At 64.8% G+C, this 25,235-nt stretch overlaps 1 protein-coding gene across 3 annotated transcripts; it reads left to right on the forward strand.

Annotated features, from left to right (window-relative positions):
- The first annotated feature begins 2,996 nt into the window (after window positions 1-2,996).
- LOC138806564 (rasGAP-activating-like protein 1) lies at window positions 2,997-24,616 on the forward strand. Of its 3 annotated transcripts, none has more exons than XM_069991986.1 (21): window positions 2,997-3,325; window positions 6,456-6,512; window positions 9,724-9,837; window positions 10,259-10,320; window positions 11,319-11,448; window positions 13,312-13,393; window positions 13,529-13,660; window positions 14,307-14,395; window positions 14,991-15,108; window positions 15,434-15,587; window positions 15,868-15,932; window positions 16,047-16,159; window positions 16,712-16,904; window positions 18,934-19,071; window positions 19,384-19,522; window positions 19,936-20,108; window positions 20,710-20,763; window positions 20,836-20,971; window positions 22,625-22,745; window positions 23,674-23,750; window positions 23,963-24,616. In XM_069991986.1, exons 1-21 carry the CDS (start codon window positions 3,261-3,263, stop codon window positions 24,067-24,069), a joined length of 2,319 nt encoding a protein of 772 aa, XP_069848087.1. In that variant the 5' UTR covers window positions 2,997-3,260; the 3' UTR covers window positions 24,070-24,616. The 3 variants fall into 3 exon arrangements, with proteins under 3 accessions (XP_069848087.1, XP_069848086.1, XP_069848088.1); XM_069991985.1 differs by having other exon boundaries at window positions 2,998-3,325; window positions 20,626-20,763; XM_069991987.1 differs by lacking the exons at window positions 2,997-3,325; window positions 6,456-6,512; window positions 9,724-9,837; window positions 10,259-10,320; window positions 14,307-14,395 and adding an exon at window positions 10,572-10,892 and having other exon boundaries at window positions 20,626-20,763.
- The last annotated feature ends 619 nt before the right edge of the window (window positions 24,617-25,235 follow it).

The raw sequence follows: 25,235 nt of genomic DNA on the forward strand, positions 1-25,235 counted from the left end.
TGATCCTCAGATCTCAGCCTTCCCAGTTGCTGAGATTCAGATCTCAGCCGCCTGAGTAGTGGAGACCTGGGGTGTGAGCCACTGCGTTTGGCTGGAGCACTCTCTTGTTATGTAAGGCCCTATGATGTCCGGTCACACTGGCTTCCTGAGCTTCACTTCCCAGCCCTGGGGGAAGCCATGGTTCGGTGAGGACTTGGTGGGAGAAGGGATGGAAAGGTTTTCTCAGTGGAAGGAATCTGTGGGGAGAGGCAGGGTGGAGTGGGTATGGGGCATGTGAGAAAAGCCTTGGGGGTGTTGAATTCAGGAGCATAGTTTAGGGGCTCATGGGATGGGGAGCTCTGGCCGTTTTGGGAGGTTGGGAAATGGACCCAAACACGGTGGGATTGGCCAGTTTCCGTGGGGTGAGTTCTCTCCTTGAGTCCAGCTCAAGTCCTCTAGGTGCTGGTGGAGCAGAGCACACTCCTCTTCAAGTGTCCATCAGGGCAGATGAAGCCAGCACTTGGTGCCCTGGCAGGAAGGCCAGGAGGGCTGGCAGAGCGTGGCCGGGGGATCTTTATCAGAAACCTCGGCTGGAACCAGAGCCCCGGATTCCTGCTGTGCCCCAATGTGGAGCAGTGAGGGGCTGTGAGGCGCACCTGCCCTGCATCCCTGCCAGCCTGCCACTCTGTCCCGGCTGGGTCCCCAGTGCAGCCGCCGAGTGAAGCCCAGTGTCAGGCCCAGGGCTGGAATCAGCCTTCCCCACTGTGGCCGGGACAGGTATTGAGCGCTTGCTGTCTACCAGGTGTGCTAAATGGCTGACATTCATTTTTCCCCACTCACAGACATCCTCCAGAGAGAAGTGCTAGCATGAGCTACATTTTACAGATGGGGAAACCGAGGCACTCTGGGCCAGCCGGACCTAGCATCTGCTCTTGTGTGTGTGAAAGAGAGCTTTTTTTTTTTTTTTTGAGTCTCATGGACTTTTCTGCCTGCCTTTGAGCCTCAATCCTCAGCCTCCTGAGTAGCTCGGATCACAGGCGTGAGCCACTCATGCCGGGCTGCTGCTCTTCACCCTGGCCAGCACCTCCCACAGCCGAAGCTTTTCACAGCAGCAGTGACAGGCGCCACGGGCGCTGACCTGCCCAGAGCTGGTGAGGCAAAAGCTGCAGGGCTGCCTTCACAGGGATCATCTAGTAAGCGCCTGCTGTGTGCCAGGAAGGAGGCCCGCTGGCTTTCCACCGCCCTGCGGATTGCCTTTCCTGAGGATCTGTGGGGCCATGGGCTCGCTCCCCGGTTCCTGGCTGGCAGCTTGGTCTGCACCCCTGACTCCCTCCCCTGCCAGTTGCTGCTGGTCATGAACCCTCAGAATAACAGGAAGTGTCTGGGCCAGGAGGAACACGGGGGCCGTGACCCCCGATAAGGGCCCTGAGGTCTCTGCAGCCTCCCAAGGGGCAAAAATGTTCAGACAGAGACCCAGGTGTGTGTGCACAGTGTCACCTGGGACCCAGTCTGGCAGTTGTGGTCACATGACCACTTTCACTTCCCCTTCCGGTGTACATTGATTTTGGGGTGCTCTGGACAAAGAGCCAAAGGAGTCTCACTACTTCTTTGGGGCCACTGCTCTTCGGCCCCGGGTCCTGGATCCCTCCTGGTACCTTGAGAGGTGATGAGCTTATGGCTGCTCTCCTGGACCCATTTCCCAGATGCGGCTACTGAGGCTAAGGAGAGAATTCCAGCGCTCTGAGTCCTCCCAGCCTGGCTGGGGAGGAGTCAGAGAGGGAGGAGGAGGAGGGAGGGGGAGGGCAGCCATTGGGCCACTCCCGGTCCTGCCAGTCTGGGTGGTGACTGCCACCCTCAGTTCGCAGGGCGCACCCACTGGTGTCCAGCCCTGACATCTGGGCTGGCCTGAGTCGACAGACCTGCACCTGCAGCGTCAGCAGATTGACAAACCGAGAGGGAGAAATAAGCGTGGGGGGGGAGGTCACTTTCTAGCCTGGACCAGGCCCTGCTGGACATTTAACACTTGAAAAATGTTCCAACTTGGACCTGTGAGGGCAGAGGAAAAAAAGAGGTCTGGACTCGAGGTGGAAGAAACACCTGGAGAGGCGATTGATAAGCCACACCCAGAAAGGACAGTAGTATTAAGCACCGTCTATGGTATCGATATTAAACACAGTCTGAGTGTGTGACTCGTCTCCTGCATTATCTTAATTAATTCTCGCCGAACCCTGTAAATAAGATAGGACATCATCCCATTGCACAGAGGAGGAAGTCAAATCGTAGCACAGAGAGGTGAGGCAATTTACCCCAAAACGCACAGCTACCAAAGGGGCAGAGCAGGATCAAAACTCAGGAAGGCGAGCCAGTTACTAACCGTGAGACTGTGGCCGCGCTATCTAAGCCCTGGGCACCTCCGTTTCTTTACCCGCGAGCTGGGGGCCACGGCGCAGGGCGCGCAGAAGGATAGGAGCAGAACAAAGAGAAGCTCTCAGACCCGTGCCTGGCACAGAGCAGACTCCTGGAGGATTGATCTCCCCGCCTTCCCCTCCCGCGCACTCCCCGGGGTTCCCTGGACACTCGGGGGGGGGGGGAGACCCCTCCCTCCACAGAGCCGACACCTCGAGAAAGAGAGGGAGGGAAACAGGTGATCGCCGCCCCCAGCCAAATTAGCGATAACCCGAGGCCACGCCCTCTGGATGGGGACCACGCCCACTCTCGACGGAGGCCACGCCCAACCGACAAATGGCCACGCCCTCCCACCGCAAGCCACGCCCCTGGTCGTGGCCACGCCCTCCCCGCTGCCAGGCTGGGCCGCTCTCCCGGGTCTCCGCCACCGTGCGCTCCGGCGCGCGTGGCTGGGGTGCCGGCAGAGGGCGCGCGAGGGGCTCGGAGGGCGGGCGGGGACCCTGCGGGAGGCGGGATCGGGGACGGCCCTGAGCCTCCCCCTCCCGCCCCCTGCCCGCCCAGTCGGTCCTCCCGGAGCTCCCGCGCCGCGGCGAGGGCTGGTGGTGCCCCCGCGCGCTCCGCCCGTCCGCCCGCCCGCGCGCGCGCCCGCCGGCCTGGGGCGCAGCTCCTACCTGTGGAGCCCGGCGGGCGCCCCCTTTCCTCCCAGGGGCTCGATTGCCTCTCCTCCATCCGGATCCGGCCCCTCGCGCCCCGCACAGGGGTCGCCGGGACCCCGGGGCGGGGCGCCAGGCTCGCAGCTGGTGGCATGTAGGCGCCCTCGGGGCCGGCCTCGGAACCCGGGCGCCCTCCTGCGCGCAAAGTTTGGGCCGAGCGCCATGGCCAGGAGCAGCTCCTTGAGTATCCGCGTGGTGGAGGGCCGGGCGCTGCCCGCCAAGGACGTGTGAGTGCCGGGGCGCGGGCGCGGGCGCGGGCGCGGGCGGGGGGCGGCGTCGGGCAGGCCCGGCCGGCCCGGCGCCCGGGCCGCGGGCGTCTTTGTTCCGGGATGTGCCCCAGGGGCTCTGGCCGGGCTGGGGAGGGGGCTGCAGACAGGTGCTGGGGGGATATCAGGGAACCCCCCCCCCAGGAGTCCATCCAGATGGTCCCGGTGCAAACAACGTTCAGTGTCACCAGGTGGCCTCCTGGGGTCCTTTTGACCCAGGGCTCTGAGACCCCCCCCCCCAGGTCTGGTAGCCGCCAGACCCGGGGTGACATTTCCCTAGGTGTCCAGCTGCCTGAAGAGGCCCTCCCCCTCTCCCTCCCCCCCCCCCAGGGCCCGTCCCTGCCACGCGCGACAGACCCGGCCGGGGTGGCTTGGGCGCCTCTCTGTTCCTGGCTCCCTCCCCCCCCCAGCTGAATCAGCAATTGCTGACTCAGCAGTAAAGGGGAGTCCCCCCCTTCCCCCCCACTGGCCTGGAGCCCAGAGAGAGGCTCTGAGGATGTCAGCACCTGAGGCAGGTGTGGAATCCTTGGGAGGATGCTGGCTGCCTGACCTTGAACTCAAACTCTTTGCGAGCCTTGGTTTCCCCTCTGGGCACTGGGGGCTGGGGGCGGAGCCACCATCCTGATCCTAGGGACCTTTGGGGGCTCACCTGTGCTAAGGTGAGCTGGGAGGCGGAGTCTTGGTCCTGATTGAGGGTGGGCTTTAGCTCTGCTGGGAGGGAGTGCTGTCTCCGTTTCTGTCTCTCTCTGTCCATCTGTCTCTGTTTCTTCCTCTCTCTCTCTCTCTCTCTCTCTCTCTCTCTCTCTCTCTCTCTCTCTCTCTCTCTCTCTCTCTCTCTCTGTGTCTATCTGTCTTTCTCTCTCTCTCTGGCCTTTGATTTCAGGAACCTTCTTACCACAGCACCCTGCCACTGTGGCCTTAGGGAGTTTAGCACCCCCTTTCTCAGCAGTCACCCCAAACAAATATACCTGAAAGAACAACAGAGCAACTAGACCAGTTCCCAGGCCACCCTTTCTAAGAATGAGATTAAGGACCTGCATCATCTCCATAATCCAGGGGTGAGGGCTGTCAGTCTGTCTGAGCCCTGTCTTCCATCCGTCCTGGTGGGTGGCAGCTGGGGTCCTGGGCCAGGACCTGCCTTTCAACCCCCACACCTCCTGCACAGGGGTTTGAGTCCCGTCTCATTCTAGCACCTCTGGGTCACGCTCACCCCCTGCCTTTCCCCAGCCCAGGAAAGAGCCGCACCCCAGAGCAAGGGTGGTGCGAGGGGTCCCCGACTGGGCGCCCATCCACCCTGCCTCAGTTTCCCTAGCTGGTGGCCCCCTTCTTCCAGACCATGCTGAGGTATCAGAGGAGGGTGGGGGCCTCTGGGAGGGGCTGCATTCTCTGCCCACCCCTCAGGCGGAGGGCCCAGACCCCAAAGCCACGTTCACAGCAATGGCCAACCTCGCCCGGAGGAGGCCACAGCGGATTTCAGAGTCCCGCCTGTGATTGGCCGTAGCTGCTGGCAGACATCCCAGGCCCCGCCCTCCATGCCTGGGAAACTGAGGACCGCAGAGACAGTTCCCTAGGATTTGAACGCGGACAGCTTCTCAGGACAAAACCAGACAGGGATCACCGAGGGGCCTCTTTCCCATGCTGCCCTGGGGCAAGGGCCGTGGGAGAGGCCAGGCAGGGGACAGGCCCATCCCTCCCGGCTCGCCACGCCACCTTGGCCTTACCTGATGGGATCCCGATAAGGGCTTGTGCGTCAGAGCCCGGGGCAGCTCGTGCTGAGCTCAGCTCCCGTGAGAGGACGGGGCGGGGGAGGGGCGGCGGCCCCCAGGGGGGCTGACCGCTGCCCTGGGCGCAGGGGATGGAATCAGCACACGCTCCAAACATCTGTCCACTCAGAACTCACCCCCCCAGGCCAACTCCATGCCAAGTGGGAGATAGAGGAGAAAGAGGGGTACAGACTGTTCCCCAAGAAGCTCACAGCTTGGTGTTTGAGGAAGGCAGATGGGAAATGCAGAAACATGGGGAGTGAGATGATTTGGGGGCTCAGAGGGTTTTGTGTGTGTGTGTGAAGATTGTGTCTTGCCATGTTGCCCAGGCTGGCTTCGAACTCCTGTTTCGCTGATCCTCCTGCCTCAGCCGCCCTGAGGGCTGAAGCATGGGTGGAGTGCAGGGCTTGCAGGGTTGTTTTTAGAGTCAGGGGTGGACAGGGCAGCCTCGGTGGGGAGGAGACTCTCGGATGGAGAGCTGCGTTGAACTCAGGACTATTCTTTTTCCTGGGACTTGAACTCGGGGCCTGGGTACTGTCCCTGAGCTTCATTTGCTCAAGGCTAGCTCTCTATCACTTGAGCCACAGCGCCACTTTCAGCTTTTTCTGTGTATGTGGTTCTGAGGAATGGAATCCAGGGCTTCATGCATGCTAGGCCAGCACTCGACCACTGAGCTACCCTCCCAGCCCAAGGACTGGTATTTTGAAAGGGAGATGGGCCTAGCTTGGTTGCCCAAGAGGAAATAGCATGCCTATTGTCGCTTCAGTTTTGAGGTTTGGATTCTCTGTAGGTCCATCCTTCTGAGGTTGGGGGATCCCCACCCCCAGGGGAGGGCAGCAGTGACCCCCAGGCACCATGGCAGGTTGGGCGTTCCTGGGCCATCCAGGGACCAGTCCATCATGCCCCCCCCATTTTATCCTTCCAGCCCCTGCCAAAATAATGTCTGGGCCCATTTACAGGGCAGTGAAGTCAAGGCCAGGAGTTGGGAAGGGAGGTGCCAGCCGGCCACCTTGGGGTCAGGGGCATGGCACTGAAGACCACTGGACCTAACCACGCGTCGGGGCTCTCACCCTTCCCGATCCTGTGTCCCTGTGTCCCTTTCTCAAGGGGTGGAGGGGGGGCAGGAGGAAGGCCAGGTGTCCGTGCAGTGGCTCCCACCCGCGTTGTGGGGGGTGACATCTTCGTTGCTGGACTGACCATGTGACCCCGGCTAAGTCCCCTCTCCCCCTGGGGCCCAACCTCCTCTGCCCGATCGATGAGGCAGATTGACCCACGCCTCTCCCAGGGCTGCGCTTTCGAGCCCCTCCCTCACCCCCTTGTCTTCGCAGGTCCGGAAGCAGTGACCCCTACTGCCTGGTCAAAGTGGACGATGAGGTGGTGGCCAGGTACGGAGTGGGCGGAGGGGCTCTTCCTAGACCTGCTGAATCCAGGAAGGGCAAATTCGTGTGCCGTGGCGCACACCTGTAGTCCCAGCATTTGGGAGGCCGAGGCAAGAGGATTGTGAGTTGGAGGCCAAACCTGGCTACCTATGAAGACCTCTGCCAACAATAACCAAAGATCTGGGGCGTGAGCCTCTCCCCGAGGAGGCCCGCCATACCCCGAATCCCACCATCCTCCCATGTTCTCCTTCTCTGGTGACTCAGCCGCCACCAGCCTGTGCCTCTCTCCGCTACTGGCCTCTCCGGGGCTGGCATCTCACGCTTGGCTGGACTGGCTGGTTCCGGGCCTGCCGGGTGCTGCGGGTGCCGGGGAGTGTGTGTGAGGATGAGTGTGTGTGTGTGTGTGTGTGTGTGCACATGCACATGGGCCCTCTGCACTCCCACGTGAGCGCTCCAGCCTGCCTGCGCGGGTGTGAGTCCCGGCTGGGCGGTGTGGATGGACCTGTGGCGGGGGCGGGGCAGGCGGGAGGGAGGTGGGTGGGCAGCGGCGGGAGCCCCGGTTCCTATGGAGACAGCAGGACTCAGGATGCTCCTGGCGCCAGTTCTGGTCCAGATGGGCAGGGAGCTGGGAGCGGGGAGACCCCGTGGGGAGAGGGGTAGGCCGGGGGGCCCTGGGCTGACCTCCACTGGTCCCTCCCACCCCCGAGAGCGGGCTGCTCTCAGCCCCTTCTGCAGAGTGCTTTTCTGGGGGACCTCAGACTGCCCCCCCCCGCTCCCCCATACACACACACTGAGCTCCGAGGAGCTGCTGGATCAGGAGCTGGGAGAAGAGGGGACCTCAGGCGTGGGAAAAGGCTGAGCGCGGGGAAGGGAGTAAGAGGAATCGTCCAGGGTCTGTCTGAAGGTGGTGCCCCTGGGCTGGGTCAGAAGCACAGCGTGTGTGTGTGTGTGTGTGTGTGTGTGTGTGTGTGTGTGTGTGTTGTGTGTGTGTGTGTCTGTGTGTGTGAGCACGTGGTCCCTGGCCATCCTGCGGTCTCTCTTGCTTTCCATGAATCTCAGAGTGCTCAGGTGTTCAGTGCTCCCTTGCCTCTGATGTCTTCTCGTTCTTTGAACTAAAAAAGACCGACTCCTGCCTCAGGGCCTTTGCACATGCTGTCCCAGCCATCTGGAACACTTGTCCTCTTTGCCGTTCCCTTTTGCCCCCCTCTCCAGCAGTAAGCATTCCTCAGGCCTCACCTCAGCATCTCTGAGCTAACCTGGTCAATGGCCTCTCCCAAAGGCCTTGGAAGGATGGAGACAGTGACTGGAGCTGTGTGCAAGCCCGTGTGTGTGTGGGTGTGGCTCGGTACATGTCAGCATAGGTGCTGCATGCTGTGTGTCTGGGTGACACACACAGGTATGTGATTCTAGAAGTTTCTGAGGACACCCTGTGTGTCTGTGTATGTGGGGTGCGCCTGCATCTTGGTCCTCCCTGGAGTATATGGTGTGCTTCCGTGTGTGTGAACTACACACACATGCTCATTCTCTATGAGTCTGGCTCCTTGGATGGGATGTGCACCGTGTGTGGACATGTGCGTTAGACCTCTGCATGTGTGCACAGGGCTCTGTAGGTGTGTGCACGTGTGAGACCTCTGTGTGTGTATGAGGTCTGTGTGTGTGTGTGAGATCTCTGCGTGTGTACACGGGGTCTGTGTGTGTGTGAGATCTCTGCGTGTGTGCACGGGGTCTGTGTGTGTGTGAGATCTCTGCGTGTGTGCACGGGGTCTCTGTGTGTGTGAGATCTCTGCGTGTGTGCACGGGGTCTGTGTGTGTGTGTGAGATCTCTGCGTGTGTGCACGGGGTCTGTGTGTGAGATCTCTGCGTGTGTGCACGGGGTCTGTCTGTGTGTGAGATCTCTGCGTGTGTGCACGGGGTCTGTGTGTGTGTGAGGCCTCTGCGTGTGTGCACGGGGTCTGTGTGTGTGTGAGATCTCTGCGTGTGTGCACGGGGTCTGTGTGTGTGTGAGATCTCTGCGTGTGTGCACGGGGTCTGTGTGTGTGTGAGATCTCTGCGTGTGTGCACGGGGTCTGTGTGTGTGTGAGATCTCTGCGTGTGTGCACGGGGTCTGTGTGTGTGTGAGATCTCTGCGTGTGTGCACGGGGTCTGTGTGTGAGATCTCTGCGTGTGTGCACGGGGTCTGTGTGTGTGTGTGAGAACTCTGCGTGTGTGCACGGGGTCTGTGTGTGAGATCTCTGCGTGTGTGCACGGGGTCTGTGTGTGTGTGAGGTCTCTGCGTGTGTGCACGGGGTCTGTGTTTGTGTGAGATCTCTGCGTGTGTGCACAGTCTGTGTGTGAGATCTCTGCGTGTGTGCACGGGGTCTGTGTGTGTGTGAGATCTCTGCGTGTGTGCACGGGGTCTGTGTGTGTGTGAGATCTCTGCGTGTGTGCACGGGGTCTGTGTGTGAGATCTCTGCGTGTGTGCACGGGGTCTGTGTGTGTGTGAGATCTCTGCGTGTGTGCACGGGGTCTGTGTGTGTGTGAGATCTCTGCGTGTGTGCACGGGGTCTGTGTGTGTGTGAGATCTCTGCGTGTGTGCACGGGGTCTCTGTGTGTGTGAGATCTCTGCGTGTGTGCACGGGGTCTGTGTGTGTGTGAGGCCTCTGTGTGTGTGCACGGGGTCTGTGTGTGTGTGAGATCTCTGCGTGTGTGCACGGGGTCTGTGTGTGTGTGAGATCTCTGCGTGTGTGCACGGGGTCTGTGTGTGTGTGTGATCTCTGCGTGTGTGCACGGGGTCTGTGTGTGTGTGTGAGATCTCTGCGTGTGAGCACGGGGTCTGTGTGTGTGTGAGATCTCTGCGTGTGTGCACGGGGTCTGTGTGTGTGTGAGATCTCTGCGTGTGTGCACGGGGTCTGTGTGTGTGTGAGATCTCTGCGTGTGTGCACGGGGTCTGTGTGTGTGAGATCTCTGCGTGTGTGCACGGGGTCTGTGTGTGAGATCTCTGCGTGTGTGCACGGGGTCTGTGTGTGTGTGTGAGATCTCTGCGTGTGTGCACGGGGTCTGTGTGTGTGTGTGATCTCTCCGTGTGTGCACGGGGTCTGTCCGGGCCCCGTCAGTATCGTGAGGTGCCTGTCCTGGAGGGCATCCGTGGGGCTCCGGACCGTCTGGGCCGTCGGCGGGGGGTTCCCCGGCGGCGGTGGCTGTCTGTGGGGACCCGGCCCAGCCCACTCCCCTCTTGCAGGACGGCGACCGTGTGGCGGAGCCTGAGCCCCTTCTGGGGGGAGGAGTACACGGTGCACCTGCCGCAGGACTTCCACCATCTGGCCTTCTACGTGCTGGACCAGGACACCGTGGGGTGAGTGGGGCGGGGCTGTGGGCGGGGCACGCAGGGGGCGGGACTTTGCTGGGCAATGGGCGTGGCGTATGGTGGGTGGGGCCGTGGTGAGCACAGAGGGGCGGGATGTGGGTGGGGAATGGGGCAAGGCAGGTGGGGCGGGGCGTGCGGTGGGTGGGGCTGTGGGCGGGGCCAAGGCGTGTCCCGGAAGGGGCGTGGCGTGTGGTGGGCGGGGTTTTGGCACGCGCAGAGGGGCGGGGCGTGTGGGCCGGGCGTCCGGTAGTTCGGGGCGGGCCTGGGGCGGGCAGGGTGCGCAGGCGCGGGGCTGGGGGAGGCGGTGGAAGGAGGGGTGTTGCCCAGGGCTGAGCGCAGCCCGTCTGGACGCCTGCCTGGCTGCACCGGCAGCTGGCGGGGTCCCAGGCTCACACCCCCCCCTCTGCAGGCACGATGACATCATCGGCAAGATCTCCCTGAGCAAGGAGGCCATCACCGCCGACCCCCGAGGTGGGCCGGGCCCTTCTGCGGACGGTGGTTGCATGTGTCCGGCGCGGGCCCGGGGCCTGAGCTGGGGCCTGGCGCTGCCCCTGGCGCGGCCGGCGCTCTGCCGCTGGCTTCTTGCGGGTCCGCTGGAGACGCCTGTCCAGGCTGGCTGCCGGCTGTGGCCCTCGGATCTCAGCCTCCCGAGAAGCCGCATCGTAGCGGGAGCCGCCGGCGCCTGGCTGAGGATGCTGCTGTCCCCGTCCTGGGCACCGAGCCCGGGGAGCGGCGCCTTGCGTGCTGAGCGCATGCCCTGCGGTGCCTGCTCATTTTTAAACACGTGTTGCTTGAAGTTGTTGTTATTGCTGGCGCTTCTTGGGATGTCCTTAAATATTTGACTCTGGAAACAAGTGGTAACGCACAGAAAATACCAAACGTCTTTGCGGGTCTCGAGGGCGGACGCTGCTGTTGCTCATGGTGGCCTGTTTCCTTGTGTGTGTGTGTGGTGACCGCCGGATGGGCCTGTAGATCCAGATACCTCGCTGGCCCAGCCAGAAATACAAGATCCTAGCCCTAAAATGACTCAAACAACAAAGGGGGTAAGGGTGGGGCTCCCCCGCAGAGCCGAGGCCTGAGTTCAAACCCCAATACTGTCTCCCACTGAGGGAGAAAAGATAGACCATTTATAAACAAAGCTGACTCCTCATTACTATAGGAGCTGAAAGACAACAGGATCTTATCTTCGAAGCATTGGAGAGAACAGAGCAGGGCTGAGGGATAGGGACTGTATTTCAAGGTGACAAGGGACACACAGCACACGGCTCAGAGCATTGGTCCGACCCCCATTGGCGGGGGCTCTACCCCCCGGGCAGAACCTCCCTGGCTTACCCTGGTCTTGTTTCTTCCCATCGACATGATGCTGATTACAGCCCCTATGTCAGACAGAGGACACATGACAGGAAAAAGTCCCCACTGGGGCATTTTTAGGCCCGTGTCTACGAAGCATCATTGTGTGTGTCCCGCAGGCATCGACAGCTGGATCAACCTGAGCCGCGTGGACCCGGACGCAGAGGTGCAGGGCGAGGTCTGCCTGGCGGTGCAGGTCCTGGATGACGCAGGTGGCCGCTGTCTTCGGTGTCACATCCGGCAGGCCAGGTACAGTCAGTCACCACCGAGGTGGGGTGGCCGTGGTCTGAACGTGGGCCTGGCCCCCTGTGTTTCCAGCTCCGGGAGCCTTGGGACCTCTTCTGTCCTAGGGGACTTCAGCGCTTGCAGCCCCAGCTCACTAGTTGCATGCTTTCTGGGCTAGGGAGGGGGGCAAATCACAAGTAAGATCTCCTTATTCCCTTCCTTCCCTCCCTGTGATTGCCAACCATGGGCCAATCACTGGGGGTGGATGATTGGACAGGCCAGTTGGGGATGTAGGAATCAAATTGTAATGGACAGAGATCCTCAGTTTATCCTGGTTTAAGCAGAACTGTCAGTTGGTTGGTTCATAGAACGGAGAGATGGCTTCAGGCATGGCTGGATCCAGGGGTTCAATCAGGAACGTGAGAAACTGGCTCTATCTTTGGCTGTGCTAGCTTCGTTCTGGGCTGGTATCCCTCCTGGTGGGAGCAAGACAGCCCCCCAGCCCCTGTCTGGCAGCTTCCAGCTTCGTGGCCAACAACTGGCCATTCCAAGCAATGTCCTCGGGCGGGCTCTTACTGGTTCTGTCTGGGACATATGCCTATTTCTGAACCAATCACATGGACCGACTCTGTAGACCTTATTGGTCATTAATGGTCTGGGAGAAGGGATTGGCTTATCAAAGTCTCGTGGGCCAAGAGGGCAGGAAGGTGGGTCTTTTCTCCTGAAGAAAATCTCCAGGAAGAGAGATGTAGGGCCAGCAGGGCCTCTAGGGGCCCCAGCCACCAGCAGCCATGTTCCTCTCCCTTGTCTTGGAGATCCCCTCCCTCTCCTCAGCCCTTGCATCCATCTGCCCCTTCCTCCCGGTCTCTGTCATCCGTCATCTTTTTTGTCTTTCCTCTGCTCCAGTCCTCACTTCTGGGCCTCTGGGCCTCCAGGTAGGAGAGAATAGATTTCTAGCTTTGCTGTGTGACCATAAAGCCCTTCTTTACCCTCTCTGAGCCTTGCTTACCATCTATAGATTTCAGTCCTCCCCCATTCCTCCAGCCTTGGTCCCCTGATGGAGAAGGACTGGATCAAGGAGGCCGGGAACCGGGTGGCAGATTCAGTGTGTGGCCCCGGGCTCCTCACCTGCCCTCTGCCCATGGCCCCCTCCCCACCAAGAGGCAAAGCAGGATCCTCGCCAGCAGGACAGGGGCTGACTGCTGTCGCTTAGCAACCATGTTGGCTCCTAGGAAACCAAAGTCTCTGGATGCCTGGCAAAGCAGGAAGCAGGCAGTCCCTCATGGTGTGTGGAGGGGGTTCCTGGGTTTGCGGGAGCCTGGTGAAGCAGGATGGAGACAGTGCTGGAGAGGGTTTTTGTGTTGCCATAGAAACAAGGGTGTGGTCTGTCTCCTGCAGGCTCTTGGTTCCTGGGCAGGGTGTGGGTGCGAAGATTTGTGGAATGAATAACCGAGCTGAGCACTCACACCTGCCAGGGGCTCCGCCAAGCCCTGGGCACAATGAAGTCATCTTCTGTGACCCTTGACCCCGAGAGGCCCCTGTGATTTTCCCCATGAGGAAACTAAAGCTCAGAGAGGTCCAGTGATTTCCCCCCAGTGTGGCCCAGCCAAGCTGGCAGAGGCAGGGATGTGATCCTTTGTCCCAGTCTGCCATCCGGGGAAATGGAGGCTCTCTGCCCCCTCCCTGCTACCCCTTGTCCTGCTGGACTTCCTGATGCAGACTTGACCGTTCCGTTGAGGGGAAACACATGAGTTGTGTGAAGTGACCAGAAGCTCGGGTTTGGATGGATGGACGTACAGACGGGGCCAGCTGGGTCTCCCTTGAGGCCCGTTTTCTGGGGGTCTGGGTTCTCAAGCGTCCTGTGTCTCTCCCCTCTCCCCTCCCCAGGGACCTGGCCCCCCGGGACATCTCTGGCACATCGGACCCGTTTGCTCGTGTGTTCTGGGGCAGCCAGAGCTCAGAGACGTCGGTGAGCATGGAGGGGGGAGCGGGCCAGTGCGGGCCCCGGTGGTGGGTGGGCCCTGTCCCCCCCTCAGGTCCCCCTCTGTCTCCTCTCTGCCCGCCCCCCCCACCTGTCACTCAAACACACTGTTTCTCACGCCAGATCATCAAGAAGACGCGGTTCCCGCACTGGGACGAGGTGCTGGAGCTGCGGGCCGCGCCGGGGACGGTCGCCCCACTGCGCGTGGAACTCTGGGACTGGGACATGGTGGGCAAGAATGACTTCCTGGGCATGGTGAGCCCCGCCCTCCGGTGCCCTCCATGGCGCCCGGTGCCTCTGGGACAGATGGGCAAAGGCCTCCTGGGCTGGGAAGGGCAGGTGTGCGGGCCCTGGTGCCCTGGCTGCCCCCAGCGTCGTGCGGTGTCATTGTCCCCTGGGGGACAGAGCGCTGTCCAGCAGAGCTGTGCTGATTCGGCCTTCCTGGTGGCTCCGCCCGGCTGAGCTGCTGTTTGCCCTGGTTAGGAAAGGGGAAACGGAGGCTCAGGAGGGCAAATTGGCTTTCTCAGTGTGCCATGACTTAGACTTGGTTTAGGTCTCCGCAGCCCCTCCCAGAGCACGGGGGTCTCCATCTCCCCACGTGTAAGGAGGGCGTGGCTGGGGTCCTACAGGGAGGCAGGGCTGGGACAGATGGAAGGACGGCTGGAGGTCGGCCCTGGGAAACAAACGGCAAATGGTGGGAGACATCTGCTCCCCGGTGTCAGGCCCCAGGGGGAGAGGGCCTGAGGCGTGAGGTGCGGGGTGCACCCCTCCGTCCCAAGAGGCAGGAGGATTGAGAGTTCCAGGCCTTCTTGGGGTTCAGCCCTGTCTGAGAAAGCCAAATGGAAAGGAGGAAACGTCTGTGTGCACACGTGTGTGTGTGTGTGTGTGTGTGTCCCCGCAGGTGGAGTTCTCCCCCCAGACCCTGCTGCAGAGGCCCCCCAACGGCTGGTTCCACCTCCTCCCCTTCCCCACGGCAGTGGAGGATGCCGGGTACGGGGCCCCACGGCCGCGGGGGCCTGCGCTGGACCCGTGGGCACCCTCTCCAGCCCCCACGGTGTACTGTGGACCCTGAGCCCACCCCACCACCCACCTGCGGAGCACGCACACCGCTCACATCTGCCACTGTCCATCTCTATGCGTGCGCGCGTGTGCGCACACCCGCACACCAGTCCTGTCTCCACGCACTTTCCCTGCTCATACCTGCCACACCTGGCTGTGTGGTTCGCACCTACAGGCTCACACCTGGATGTACTGTTCGTACCCACTCACACCTGACTACCACTCACACTCACACCTATTACTCACACCCACTCACACCTGGCTGAACCATTCACACCTGCATAAGTGTCTCACTCACACCTACTTACCCCCGACATACCGTTCACACCCACTCACACCGGCTCACACCTGACTGCCACTCATACCTGTGCACACTGCCTATTCCATGCACATGTGCAGAACTGGGCACCTCTGTCCCTATTTCTGCTGTCAGTGTCCCTTCACCTGCCCCCCGCCCCCCTCCCCAGGGCCCACACCCCTGGCCTCAGGTCCACACACCAGCCCCCCCCCCTCGCTGTCTCTCCAGGGGCAGCCTGGGCGCCCTGCGGGTGAAGGTGCGCCTGACCGAGGACCGCGTGCTGCCCTCCGAGTACTACCGGCCTCTGGCCGAGCTGCTTGAGGGGTCGGTGTGGGGGCCTGTGGAGGTGGGTGTGCAGACCGGCCAGGGTCAGTGTGGTGGTGTGCAGGTGGGGTGTAGGGGTGTGGGGGTGGGGGTGTGCAGGTGGGTGTGCAGGTGGGGTGTAGGGGTGTGGGGGGGTGTGTGTGCAGGTGGGTGTGCAGGTGGGGTGGGTGTAGGAGGTGGGGTGGGGGTGTGGAGGGTGGGTGTGCAGGTGGGGTGGGGGTGGGGGGTGGAGGTAGGTGAGCAGGTGCATGGGAGCCCTCGGCCCCGCAGCTCCCGGGTGGCATGGTGCCGGGGCAGCAGGTCACCTCTCCAGCATGGGGTCACCTCTCTGGGCCGGGTCCCCGCAGGAGGACATGGCCAGCCCGCTGGCGCTGCTGGAGGAGCTGAGCTCTGGGGACTGCGGCCGCGACCTGGCCACGCGGCTGGTGAAGCTCTTCCTGGGCCGCGGCCTGGCCGGCAACTTCCTGGACTACGTGACGCGCCGGGAGCTGGCCCGTACCGGTGAGCGCTGGCAGCCCGCACGGGCGGCCGCGGGTGGGGAGGATGCCGGGCTGATGAGGGGCTCCCCACACCGGGTGCCCCCAGTGGCTGAGCACGGTCTCCGGGCCCCTTCAGCTCCCTCTGAGCTGTGTCTGCGGGCGGGGTGCTTGGCTCTGTCCTGCCTGTGGAGTTGGGGTCTCTCTGATCCCCGAGGCTGGAAGAACCCCCCACCCCAGGTGACCGGGCTGAGCTGGGTGCGGCGCCTCTCACACCCCAGCAAATACACCCCCTGTCCTCCCAGCCGACCCCAACGTCCTCTTCCGTTCCAACTCCCTGGCCTCCAAATCCATGGAGCAGTTCATGAAGGTGAGAGGAGGGCGGGCGCCACCCCCATGCCTGCCCCCCCCCAGCCTGGCCGGGGCCATACCCCAGCCTCCCCTGTGCCCCTGCCCTCAGCCCCCCCCGTGACCCCACCCTCAGCTCGTGGGCATGCACTACCTGCACGAGGTGCTGCGCCCCATCATCAGCCGGGTCTTCGAGGAGAAGAAGTACATGGAACTGGACCCCTGCAAGATGGACCTGAGCCGAGCCAGGTGAGCTGAGCCACCCGGGGGCCTCCTGGGGCCCGAGCCGGGCAGCACGGCACCCTGCAGGGACAGCCAGGCTTCTGAGAACCAGGCAGGCTCCGGCCAGATACAAAGGACAGCAGGAAACCAAGGAAGGGAGGCAGATTGTCGACAAGCAGAAAAGTTTCTTGGCTATGATCTGTACTGCGGAGTGGCCCAAGACGGGAGGGGAGGACGGGTGACAGGCAGGGCGCCTTTGTGCAAAGACTCGAAGGTGGCAAGGGAAAGAGCCTTGTTGAGGTTTGGTGACAGAGAAACGGCAAGTGCAAAGGCCCTGAGGTTGGACCACGCGTGTCACACGCACGCTCTGGAGGCAGGGAAGCAGGCCTGTGGTGAGGACGGACAGGGAGGGAGGGCCACTCTGAAGAGATGACATTTAAGCTGACAGGTGTGGGCGTGGCCAAAGGCCGTGACATGGGTGTGCCCGGTGGCGGGGAGGGAGTGTGGCCTGAAGGGAGCCGGCAGGGGGTCCCGGGGTGGCCGAGCGGGCCGGAGACCAGGCTGCGCTGCTCTGCGCAGGAGGATCTCCTTCAAGGGCGTGCCCTCCGAGGAGCAGGTGCGCGAGACCAGCCTGGGGCTGCTGACCGGCTACCTGGGGCCCATCGTGGACGCCATTGTGGGCTCGGTGGGGCGCTGCCCGCTGGCCCTGCGCCTGGCCTTCAAGCAGCTGCGGCGGCGTGTGGAGGAGCGCTTCCCGGGGGCGGGGCACGAGGTAGGCGTGGCGGGCGGGGCCCGGGGCGGGGCCCGGGGCGGAGTGGAGGGCGGGGCCCGGGGCGGGGCCCAGGGCGGAGTGGAGGGCGGGGCCCAGGGCGGAGTGGAGGGCGGGGCCCAGGGCGGAGTGGAGGGCGGGGCCCAGGGCGGAGTGGAGGGCGGGCCCAGGGCGGAGTGGAGGGCGGGGCCCAGGGCGGAGTGGGGGGCGGGGCCCGGGGCGGGGCCCGGGGCGGAGTGGGGGGCGGGGCCCGGGGCGGGGCCCGGGGCGGAGTGGAGGGCGGGGCCCGGGGCGGGGCCCAGGGCGGAGTGGAGGGCGGGGCCCGGGGCGGAGTGGAGGGCGGGGCCCGGGGCGGGGCCCGGGGCGGAGTGGAGGGCGGGGCCCGGGGCGGGGCCCGGGGCGGAGTGGAGGGCGGGGCCCGGGGCGGGGCCCAGGGCGGAGTGGAGGGCGGGGCCCGGGGCGGGGCCCGGGGCGGAGTGGAGGGCGGGGCCCGGGGCGGGGCCCAGGGCGGAGTGGAGGGCGGGGCCCGGGGCGGAGTGGAGGGCGGGGCCCGGGGCGGAGTGGAAGGTGGGGCCCAGGGCGGAGTGGAGGGCGGGGCCCGGGGCGGGCCCGACGTAGGCGTGGAGGGCGGAGCCCGGGGCGGGGCGGGGCCCGAGTTGGAGTGGAGGGCGGGGCCGGGGGCGGGCCCGAGGTAGGTGTGAAGGGCGGAGCCTGGGGTGGGGCGGGGCCCGAGGTAGGTGTGGAGGGCGGGGCCCAGGGTGGGGCGGGGCACAGGTCGGAGTGGAGGGCGGGGCCCGGGGCTGGCCGGTGGTAGGCTTGGAGGGCGGGGCCCTGGAGGACGGGGCGGGGCCCTGGGTGGGGCGCGGGCGGGGCTCGGTGGGCGGGCCACACCCCCAGGCTGGTGCAGGAGGAGGCCGCTGTCCAGGGTCCTGTTGGGCGTCAGGGTAGAGACGGCCCCTCCCTGGGTGTCTGGAGGCCCCGGCTTCCTTCAGCCCGCTCTGCCCGCTCCCATGGGCTGCTGAGGTGCTAAGTGGGGTGGGGCAGGGACTTGGGGGGTGCAAGGAAAGGGGATGCCGGTCCCCCCGCCCAGGAAGCCCCGTTAGAGCCCCTGGAGGCCCGCTTTCCTAGCCCGCCAGGGTGGGACTCGGGCCCCCCGGGCACCCCGTATTTGCTCCGACGTGTCCCCCATCCCCACGAAGGGAGGCGCCATGGAGGCTGAGGCGGGCGGGGAGCGGGGCTGCGGGCCGTGGTCAGGGGGAGGCGCTCTTCCCGCTGCGGGCCTGGCCCTGGGGGCCCGGGCGAGGCCGAGGCACCCCCCCCAGCTCTGTACGCCCCCGGGCAGGCGCTGCCTGTGTGAACCACACCCCGGAACAGACACAGAGCCCACTGTCGGGGTCAATGCAAAGGGCAGGTGTGGGGGCGCTGGGGGGACGGGCGCCCGGAAGCGCCCCCCACCGCGGAGGAGGGGCGGCCGGGCCGAGGCTTACAGCGCGGCAGCCTCCACACCTGCCAACCCGGGCCTCAGTTTCTGCCTCCCAAAAATGGGCGTCATGGAAGTTTCCCTGAGGTTCTTTGGAGGATTCCATGCGATTGGAGATTGAGTGTGTCACTCAAGGCTCCAGCGCGCTCCTGGAAGCAGCGCTTTGCCGCTGAATGGCGCTTTTGTCTGTAGCTGGGCGGCCTTGCGCCTCAGCCGCCCGATGGGTGCAGAAAACCTGGCCCCTTCTCGTCGCCTCAGACCACAGGGTTGGGTTTGAGTCCTGCTTCCCGGACTCCTCTGCTGTGTGAACAAGTGTCTAGGCCTCTCTGAGCCTCGGCTTCCTTGTGTGGCACATGTCCGGGACCATGGTGCCTCTCTCCCAGGTCAAATCTGACTCTGTAGTCTTGATAGTTACCTCATTTTCCAGCTGGAGAAACTGAGACACAGGGAAGGAAGACCTTCCGGGGAGGATAGAATGGCCTTTCCCCTCCCCGCCCCGTGTGCTCCAGCACCCTCCTCTTTGTGGCCTCTCACCTGCTGCTGCTTTTGCAGGATGTAAAGTACCTGGCCATAAGTGGCTTTCTCTTCCTGCGGTTCTTTGCCCCCGCCATCCTCACCCCGAAGTTGTTTGACCTCCGGGATCAGCACGCAGACCCCCAGACTAGCCGCTCCCTGCTGCTGCTCGCTAAGGTACTGGGGGGCCAGATGGGGATGGGCAGTCATCTACATCTTAGTATGAATTAGTCCATGCCTAGCAATGTGAGGTTCTGGTGGGCCCTGGTGTGCTTGACAGATCCGGGCAGTCCTGGGGTGGCGATGGGGGATGCAGAGGAGAGCAGAAGACAGGAACTGGGGTGCGGATCTCAGAAGGGGAGGGGAGGAACAGGCTGTGCCCAAGCCGTGGGCCAGGCTGGGTCTCCTCCCTAGGGACCCTGGGAGCCAGCCCGGTTCTGGGTGGGCAGAGGGTCCTGGTCTGGGCCGTGACCTTCCCCCACCCCCCAGGCTGTGCAGAGCATCGGAAACCTGGGCCAGCAGCTGGGCCAGGGCAAGGAGCTGTGGATGGCCCCGCTCCACCCCTTCCTGTTGCAGAGCGTCGCGCGCGTGCGGGACTTCCTGGACCAGCTGGTGGACGTGGACGAGGGTGAGGTCCTGTGGCCAGGGGCCTGGCAGGATCCCCAGCTCCTCAGTGCTGAGAATGGGGGGGGGATCAGTTGGTCCATCAACAAGCATTTTCTGGGATCAGTGCTAGGTCTCAGATATGGATGGAGCCTGGGACCACCCCCAGCGGATGCGGGCTGTGGACCAGTGTCTGTTGAGTGCCCAATGCATGGTACAAACAGGAAGCACCAGCAGGAAGTGGGGATCAGAAGAGGGGAGTTTGGGGGGGAACAGCATATGCAAAGGCCCTGCAGTCAGAGGAGACTGACTGAGGTAGGAACAAAGGAGAGGTGAAGCCAGGCAGGTATGGCGAGGTGGGGCAGGATGTGGGTTTGACTTGTGAGCAGGAAGCACGTCCCCTCTCTCATCTCCCCACCTGACTCTCCCCTTCCCCAGAGAAGGGAAGCCCCACCCGGGCGCTGGTCCCGCCCTCCGAGACGGTGCGGGAAGGCTACCTGCTCAAGCGGAGAGAGGAGCAAGGCGGCCTGACCCCGCGCTTCGCCTTCAAGAAGCGCTACTTCTGGCTCAGCGGGGACAGCCTGGCCTACGCCAAGAGTCCTGAGGGGCAGGTGGGGCTCGAGCACCAGCCGCTGGGTTCCCCAGGGGGGAAACTGAGGCCCTGGATGAGGGGGAGCCACAGAATCTAATCTCCCAGCCAGGTGCTGGTGGCTCACACCTGTAATCCTAGCTACTCAGGCTGAGATCTGAGGATGGAGGTTCAAAGCCAGCCAGGGCAGGGAAGTCCATGAGACTCTATTCCCCAATAAAAAAGTGGTGCTGTGGCTCAGAGTGGTAGAGTGCCAGCCTTGAGCACAAAGAGACTCAGGGACAGTGCCCAGGACCTGAGTCCAAGCCCCACAACTGAGGAAAGAAAGGAGGAGAGAGCGAGAGAGAGGAAAGAGAGAGGGGGGGAAGGAAGGAAGGAAGGAAGGAAGGAAGCTCCCACAGTGCCCATGTTTAGGGGTGGCTTTGCTCCCTAAGGAGGAAGAAGAGGAGGAGGAGGAAGGGGAGGAGAGGAGGGGGAGAAGGGCAAGCGGGAGGGAGGGAGGGAGGGGCGCGGCCGCGGGGTGACTGGGCCCGTCCCAGGCGCGGGTCTCCCTGGCGGTGCGGCGCATCCGGGCGGTGGAGCGCGTGGACGAGGGCGCCTTCCAGCTGCCGCACGTGATGCAGGTGGTGACGGGGGACGAGGCTGGGGCCCAGCGCACCACCTACCTGCAGTGCAAGGTGAGGCGGGGCCGGCGGGGGCGGGGGGCGGCGGGGCGGCGCACCGGTCCTGACCGCCGCCTCGCTCCGCAGAACGTGAACGACCTCAACCAGTGGCTGTCGGCCCTGCGCAAAGCCAGCGCCGCCAACCCCGAGCGGCTGGCCGCCTGCCACCCCGGGGCCTTCCGCGGCGGCCGCTGGACCTGCTGCCTGCGGGCCGAGCGCGCGGGTGAGCGGCCTGCCGGGCGGGTGAGGGCCCCGGCCCGCGCCCCACTCACCCCTGGCCCCCTGCCCCCAGCGCACGCCCCCGGCCCGCGCCCCGCACACCCCAGGCCCGCGCCCCCTGCCCCCGGGCCCCGCCCCCGGCCCACGCCCCCTGCCCCCGGGCTCCGCCCCCTGTCCCCGGGCCCCGCCCCCGGCCCACGCCCCCTGCCCCCGGGCTCCGCCCCCTGCCCCCGGGCCCCGCCCCCGGCCCACGCCCCCTGCCCCCGGGCTCCGCCCCCTGCCCCCGGGCCCCGCCCCCGGCCCACGCCCCCTGCCCCCGGGCTCCGCCCCCTGTCCCCGGGCCCCGCCCCCGGCCCGCGCCCCCTGCCCCCGGGCTCCGCCCCCTGCCCCGGGCTCCGCCCCCTGTCCCCGGGCTCCGCCCCCGGCCCACGCCCCCGGGCCCACGCCCCCTGTCCCCGGGCTCCGGGCCCCGGGCCCACGCCCCCTGTCCCCGGGCTCCGCCCCCGGGCCCCGGCCCCGCCCCCTGTCCCCGGGCTCCGCCCCCGGGCCCACGCCCCCTGTCCCCGGGCTCCGCCCCCGGGCCCCGGCCCCGCCCCCTGTCCCGGGGCTCCGCCCCCTGTCCCCGGCCCCGGCCCACGCTCCCTGCCCCCCGGGCCCCGGCCCCGCCCCCTGTCCCCGGGCTCCGCCCCCGGCCCCCGCCCCCGGCCCACGCCCCCTGCCCCGGCCCCTGCCCCCGGGCCCCGCCTCCGGCCCCCCGCCCCCGGCGCGCGTCCCCGCCCCGCGGGAGGCCCGGGCCACGGGACCCCGGCCCCAAGCCAGCCCGGTCAGGGACGTCCCGAGGCTCGTGGCTCCAGCGATCCCCCAGAAAGGCAGGACGGACTGGCGCTGCGGCTCAAGGGGTAGAGCGCCCGCCTTGAGCTGAAGAGCTCGGGGACGGCGCCCAGGCCCAGGGTTCGAGCCCACGACCGACCACAACAAAACACACGAGGGAGGCAGTGCCTGCTTCACCTTCGCAGCCCCAGCTCTCGAGGGGCCAGCTGCGGCTCTGGGGAGCCCCGATCGCCTGGGACGCCCGGGGCGGAGGGCTTCGGGAGGAGCGCTCGCAGCGCCCAGGGGAGCGGTGGGCCGGGCCCGCGGCGGGGCGGGGCGGGGGTCAGGCCAGGGCCAGGGGGCGGGCGGGGAGTCTGAGGGTGGGGCGGGGCGGGGGGGTCTGAGGGCGGGGTGGTTGTCAGGCCGAGGCGGGGGGCAGGGGCGGGGCAGGGGGCGGGGTCTGAGGCAGAGGCGGAGGGGCTGAGGGCGGGGCGGTGGTCAGGCCGAGGCGGGGCTCTGAGGCAGGGGCGGCGGAGGTGGTTCTGAGGGCGGGGTTGGGGCGGGGCGTTCTGAGGCGGGGGGCGGGGTCTGAGGGCGGGGCGGGGCGTTCTGAGGCGGGGGCGGGGTCTGAGGGCGGGGCGGGGCGTTCTGAGGCGGGGGCGGGGGTGGGTCTGGGGGCGGGGCGTTCTGAGGCGGGGGGCGGGGCTGGGGGCGGGGCTGGGGGCGGGGTCTGAGGGCGGGGCGGGGCGTTCTGAGGCGGGGGGGGGGCGGAGGCGCGGGCCGGGTGCCTGAGGCGCGGGGCGCCTTCCGGTCGGCGTCTCCTGACGAGCCCCGCACGTCCCCTCAGCCGCCGGCTGCAGCCGCACGCACTCCGCGGTCACCCTCGGGGACTGGAGCGACCCGCTGGACCCCGACGCCGAGACCCAGGCCGTGTACAGGCAGCTGCTCCTGGGCCGGGACCAGCTCAGGTGGGTGACGCGCCTGCGCACGCGCGCGCGGGTCCGCCTCGGGTCCGAGGGGCCGCGCCAGCCCCCCCGACCCGCATCGCGCCCGTTCACTCCTGGTGGGAGCTGAGCGCCCAGGGCGGCCGGGCAGGGCCCGAGGCTCCTCCTCCCCTGCCCCCCGAGGCCGAGCGGGGTCTGGGGTCTCAGTGTCCCCCACTCCTGAGCGCCCCGCGCCCCCGTGCAGCCCTGGCCCTTCCGGGCCCAGGACAGAGGCCGTCCCGACCCACCGTCCACTGGGTCTGCAGCCACCTGCCTGGACCGGGCTGGGCACTGGTGCTCACACCTGTAATCTTAGCCACCCTGGAGGCTGAGATCTGAGGATCAAGGCTCTAAGGCAACCCAGGCAGACAAAACTGAGAGATTTTTGTTGTTGTTTTTGGTGACTAGGCTAGCACTCTACCACGTTAAGCCAGTGCCACTTCCAAAAGGAGGAGACTCTTCCAAAAGCAAAAAGCTGGAAGTGGAGCTGTGGCTCACGTGGTAGAACACTAGCCTTGAGCCAAAAAGCTCAGGGATACCACCCAGGCCCTGAGTTCAAACCACAGGACCAGCACAAAAACATGGTACGGGACTCTTAGTATGACCCTTAGGGTTATGGGAGCAAATCCAGGGACAGAGTTAGTTTTCAATACAGAGTAATAGGGATTATAAAGCTGTGTGACCTCAGGCAGGCTACTGTAATTCTGTGTCTCAGTGATAGTATCTGAGAACAGTTTCTGACAGCACTCGGCTCATGCCAGTTGCTGAGACAGAGGAGTTAATGACTGGGAAGGATGTAGGAAGAGGATGGTGGGACTCTGATCTCAGGTGGGGAGCAGCCAAGAATCTCCAGGCAGCTTTGGGATGTGGGGTTGGAGACCAGACTTGTCTGTTCCCTCTTCTTGACAACCAGGATGAAATTCCTGGAGGATCTGAACCCAGATCTAGCTCCAGAGGCCGACACTGGGAAGGATCCGGGCACCACTGACAGTAAGGAACAGGGGCCCTGTCCTCCCACCCCCAGCCCTGCTTCACCCCACCATGCATGCAGCCTCCAGTGCCCGCCTGCCCACCTCCTGATTCCAGGCTCATTTTGGGGTTCTCAGGGCAAGTCTGCAGCTTTAGGAAAGCAATTGGGCCTGGAGGGCTGGCGGCTTTGGGGGGACAGCTGAGTCCCCTCTGTGGCCCTTGTCCTCCCCCAGGGCCCCCCCCTGAGGTCCTGGCCCGGCAGAGAGCAGCCGCTGCCCACCTGCTGCAGGTGCTGGAGGACCTGGACCGAGCCCATGAAGAGTTCCTGCTGCGGCTCTGAGGAAGGCCGAAGCCGCCCTGGCACAGGGAGTGGGAGCGTGTGCGGGGCTCTGGGCTCTGGGCTCTGGGGCTGTCCTCCGTGCCCCAGTCCTGCCCAGGGCAGGGGCCGGGCCTCCGATCCCACAAGGCTTTGCTTTCTGGGTTGGATAAGGAACCTGACTGGTCGACCTGGAGTCTTTGCGTCTCTGGACTCACCTCTTCCTTACTCAAGAAGCCAGCCTGGTCCTGAGCTGCTGGATACGGCTGTTCCTGAAATCCTAATGCCTAGTCTTAGTGTCCCAGACAGGCACTCAGTGGGCCCCGTTCTTCCTGTTCTCACATCTGTGACCCCCCGTGCTTCACCAACCATCCAGTCCTACGTCCCTGGCTAGACCCCAACCCCCAAGCCTTTGGAATTGGGTGCCTTGAAGCAGAAATGCAGTTGGGTACCAAGTGTGCCAAACTCAGATCCATGGAGCTTGGGAAACGTTGGGCCTGGCTCCGCCCCCACTCCCTTCACCCCACCCTCTGTGCCTCAGTTTACCTTGTATAAAATGAGAAGGGAGTGAGCTTGGCCGTGTGGCTTTCAAACTGGTTTCTGGGTAGCTGGCCCTGAAGTCAAAACTCTACCTTCCACCCACCTCTCTTACGCTGTTTTCTAGAAGGTTCCTGGGCCCCACCTGACCATGGCAGCAGGGTTCTGGAGGAGGAGCTGCCATTCTCCCACTTCCCAGCGTGTGTGGAGGAGCACAGGGCTGGGCGTGTTAATGTAAGAGGGCTGAGGGCCAGATGGGAGCACATCCGACCTGTTGGGCAGCATCCGACCTGCAGGGCGGCAGGGCCTCATTTCTGCCTTTGTGACACTGGACAGAGGGAAGCTGGTGGTGCTATTCCTTGCATGACCAGCAGGGGTCGCCTGGTGCCGCCGGAGCTGCCTGCTGGCCACTCGGCGGCCTCCCCAACATTTCCTGGCCTCCGATCCCAGCTCACCCCTAGCTGTTCCTCAGGCTCTCACCGCCCCCCCCCCCCCCCCGCTCCCAGCCTGAGGTCCCCTCATCCCTGCCTCAGGGAGCAACGTGGGTGCGCTGTGCCCTGGCCCTGTGCAAGGAGGTCACTTGGGAGGGTGTCAGGCTCTGCCCCTTTCCTTCCTTCCCTCTCCTTCCATGGCATCACCAGCTGCCCAAGTCC

Source organism: Dipodomys merriami, unplaced genomic scaffold, assembly GCF_024711535.1.
Source record: "Dipodomys merriami isolate MVZ:Mamm:240054 unplaced genomic scaffold, mDipMer1.0.p SCAF_400, whole genome shotgun sequence".
Classification (NCBI taxonomy): domain Eukaryota; kingdom Metazoa; phylum Chordata; class Mammalia; order Rodentia; family Heteromyidae; genus Dipodomys; species Dipodomys merriami.

Bases quoted from the DNA above. Each gene is read 5' to 3' on its own strand.
- LOC138806564 (XM_069991985.1), top strand. From the start codon at position 3,261: ATGGCCAGGAGCAGCTCCTTGAGTATCCGCGTGGTGGAGGGCCGGGCG. The intron at 13,394-13,528 runs GTGAGCATGGAG...TTCTCACGCCAG, and splicing joins GCCAGAGCTCAGAGACGTCG to ATCATCAAGAAGACGCGGTT. The intron at 15,109-15,433 runs GTGGGTGTGCAG...GGGTCCCCGCAG, and splicing joins CGGTGTGGGGGCCTGTGGAG to GAGGACATGGCCAGCCCGCT.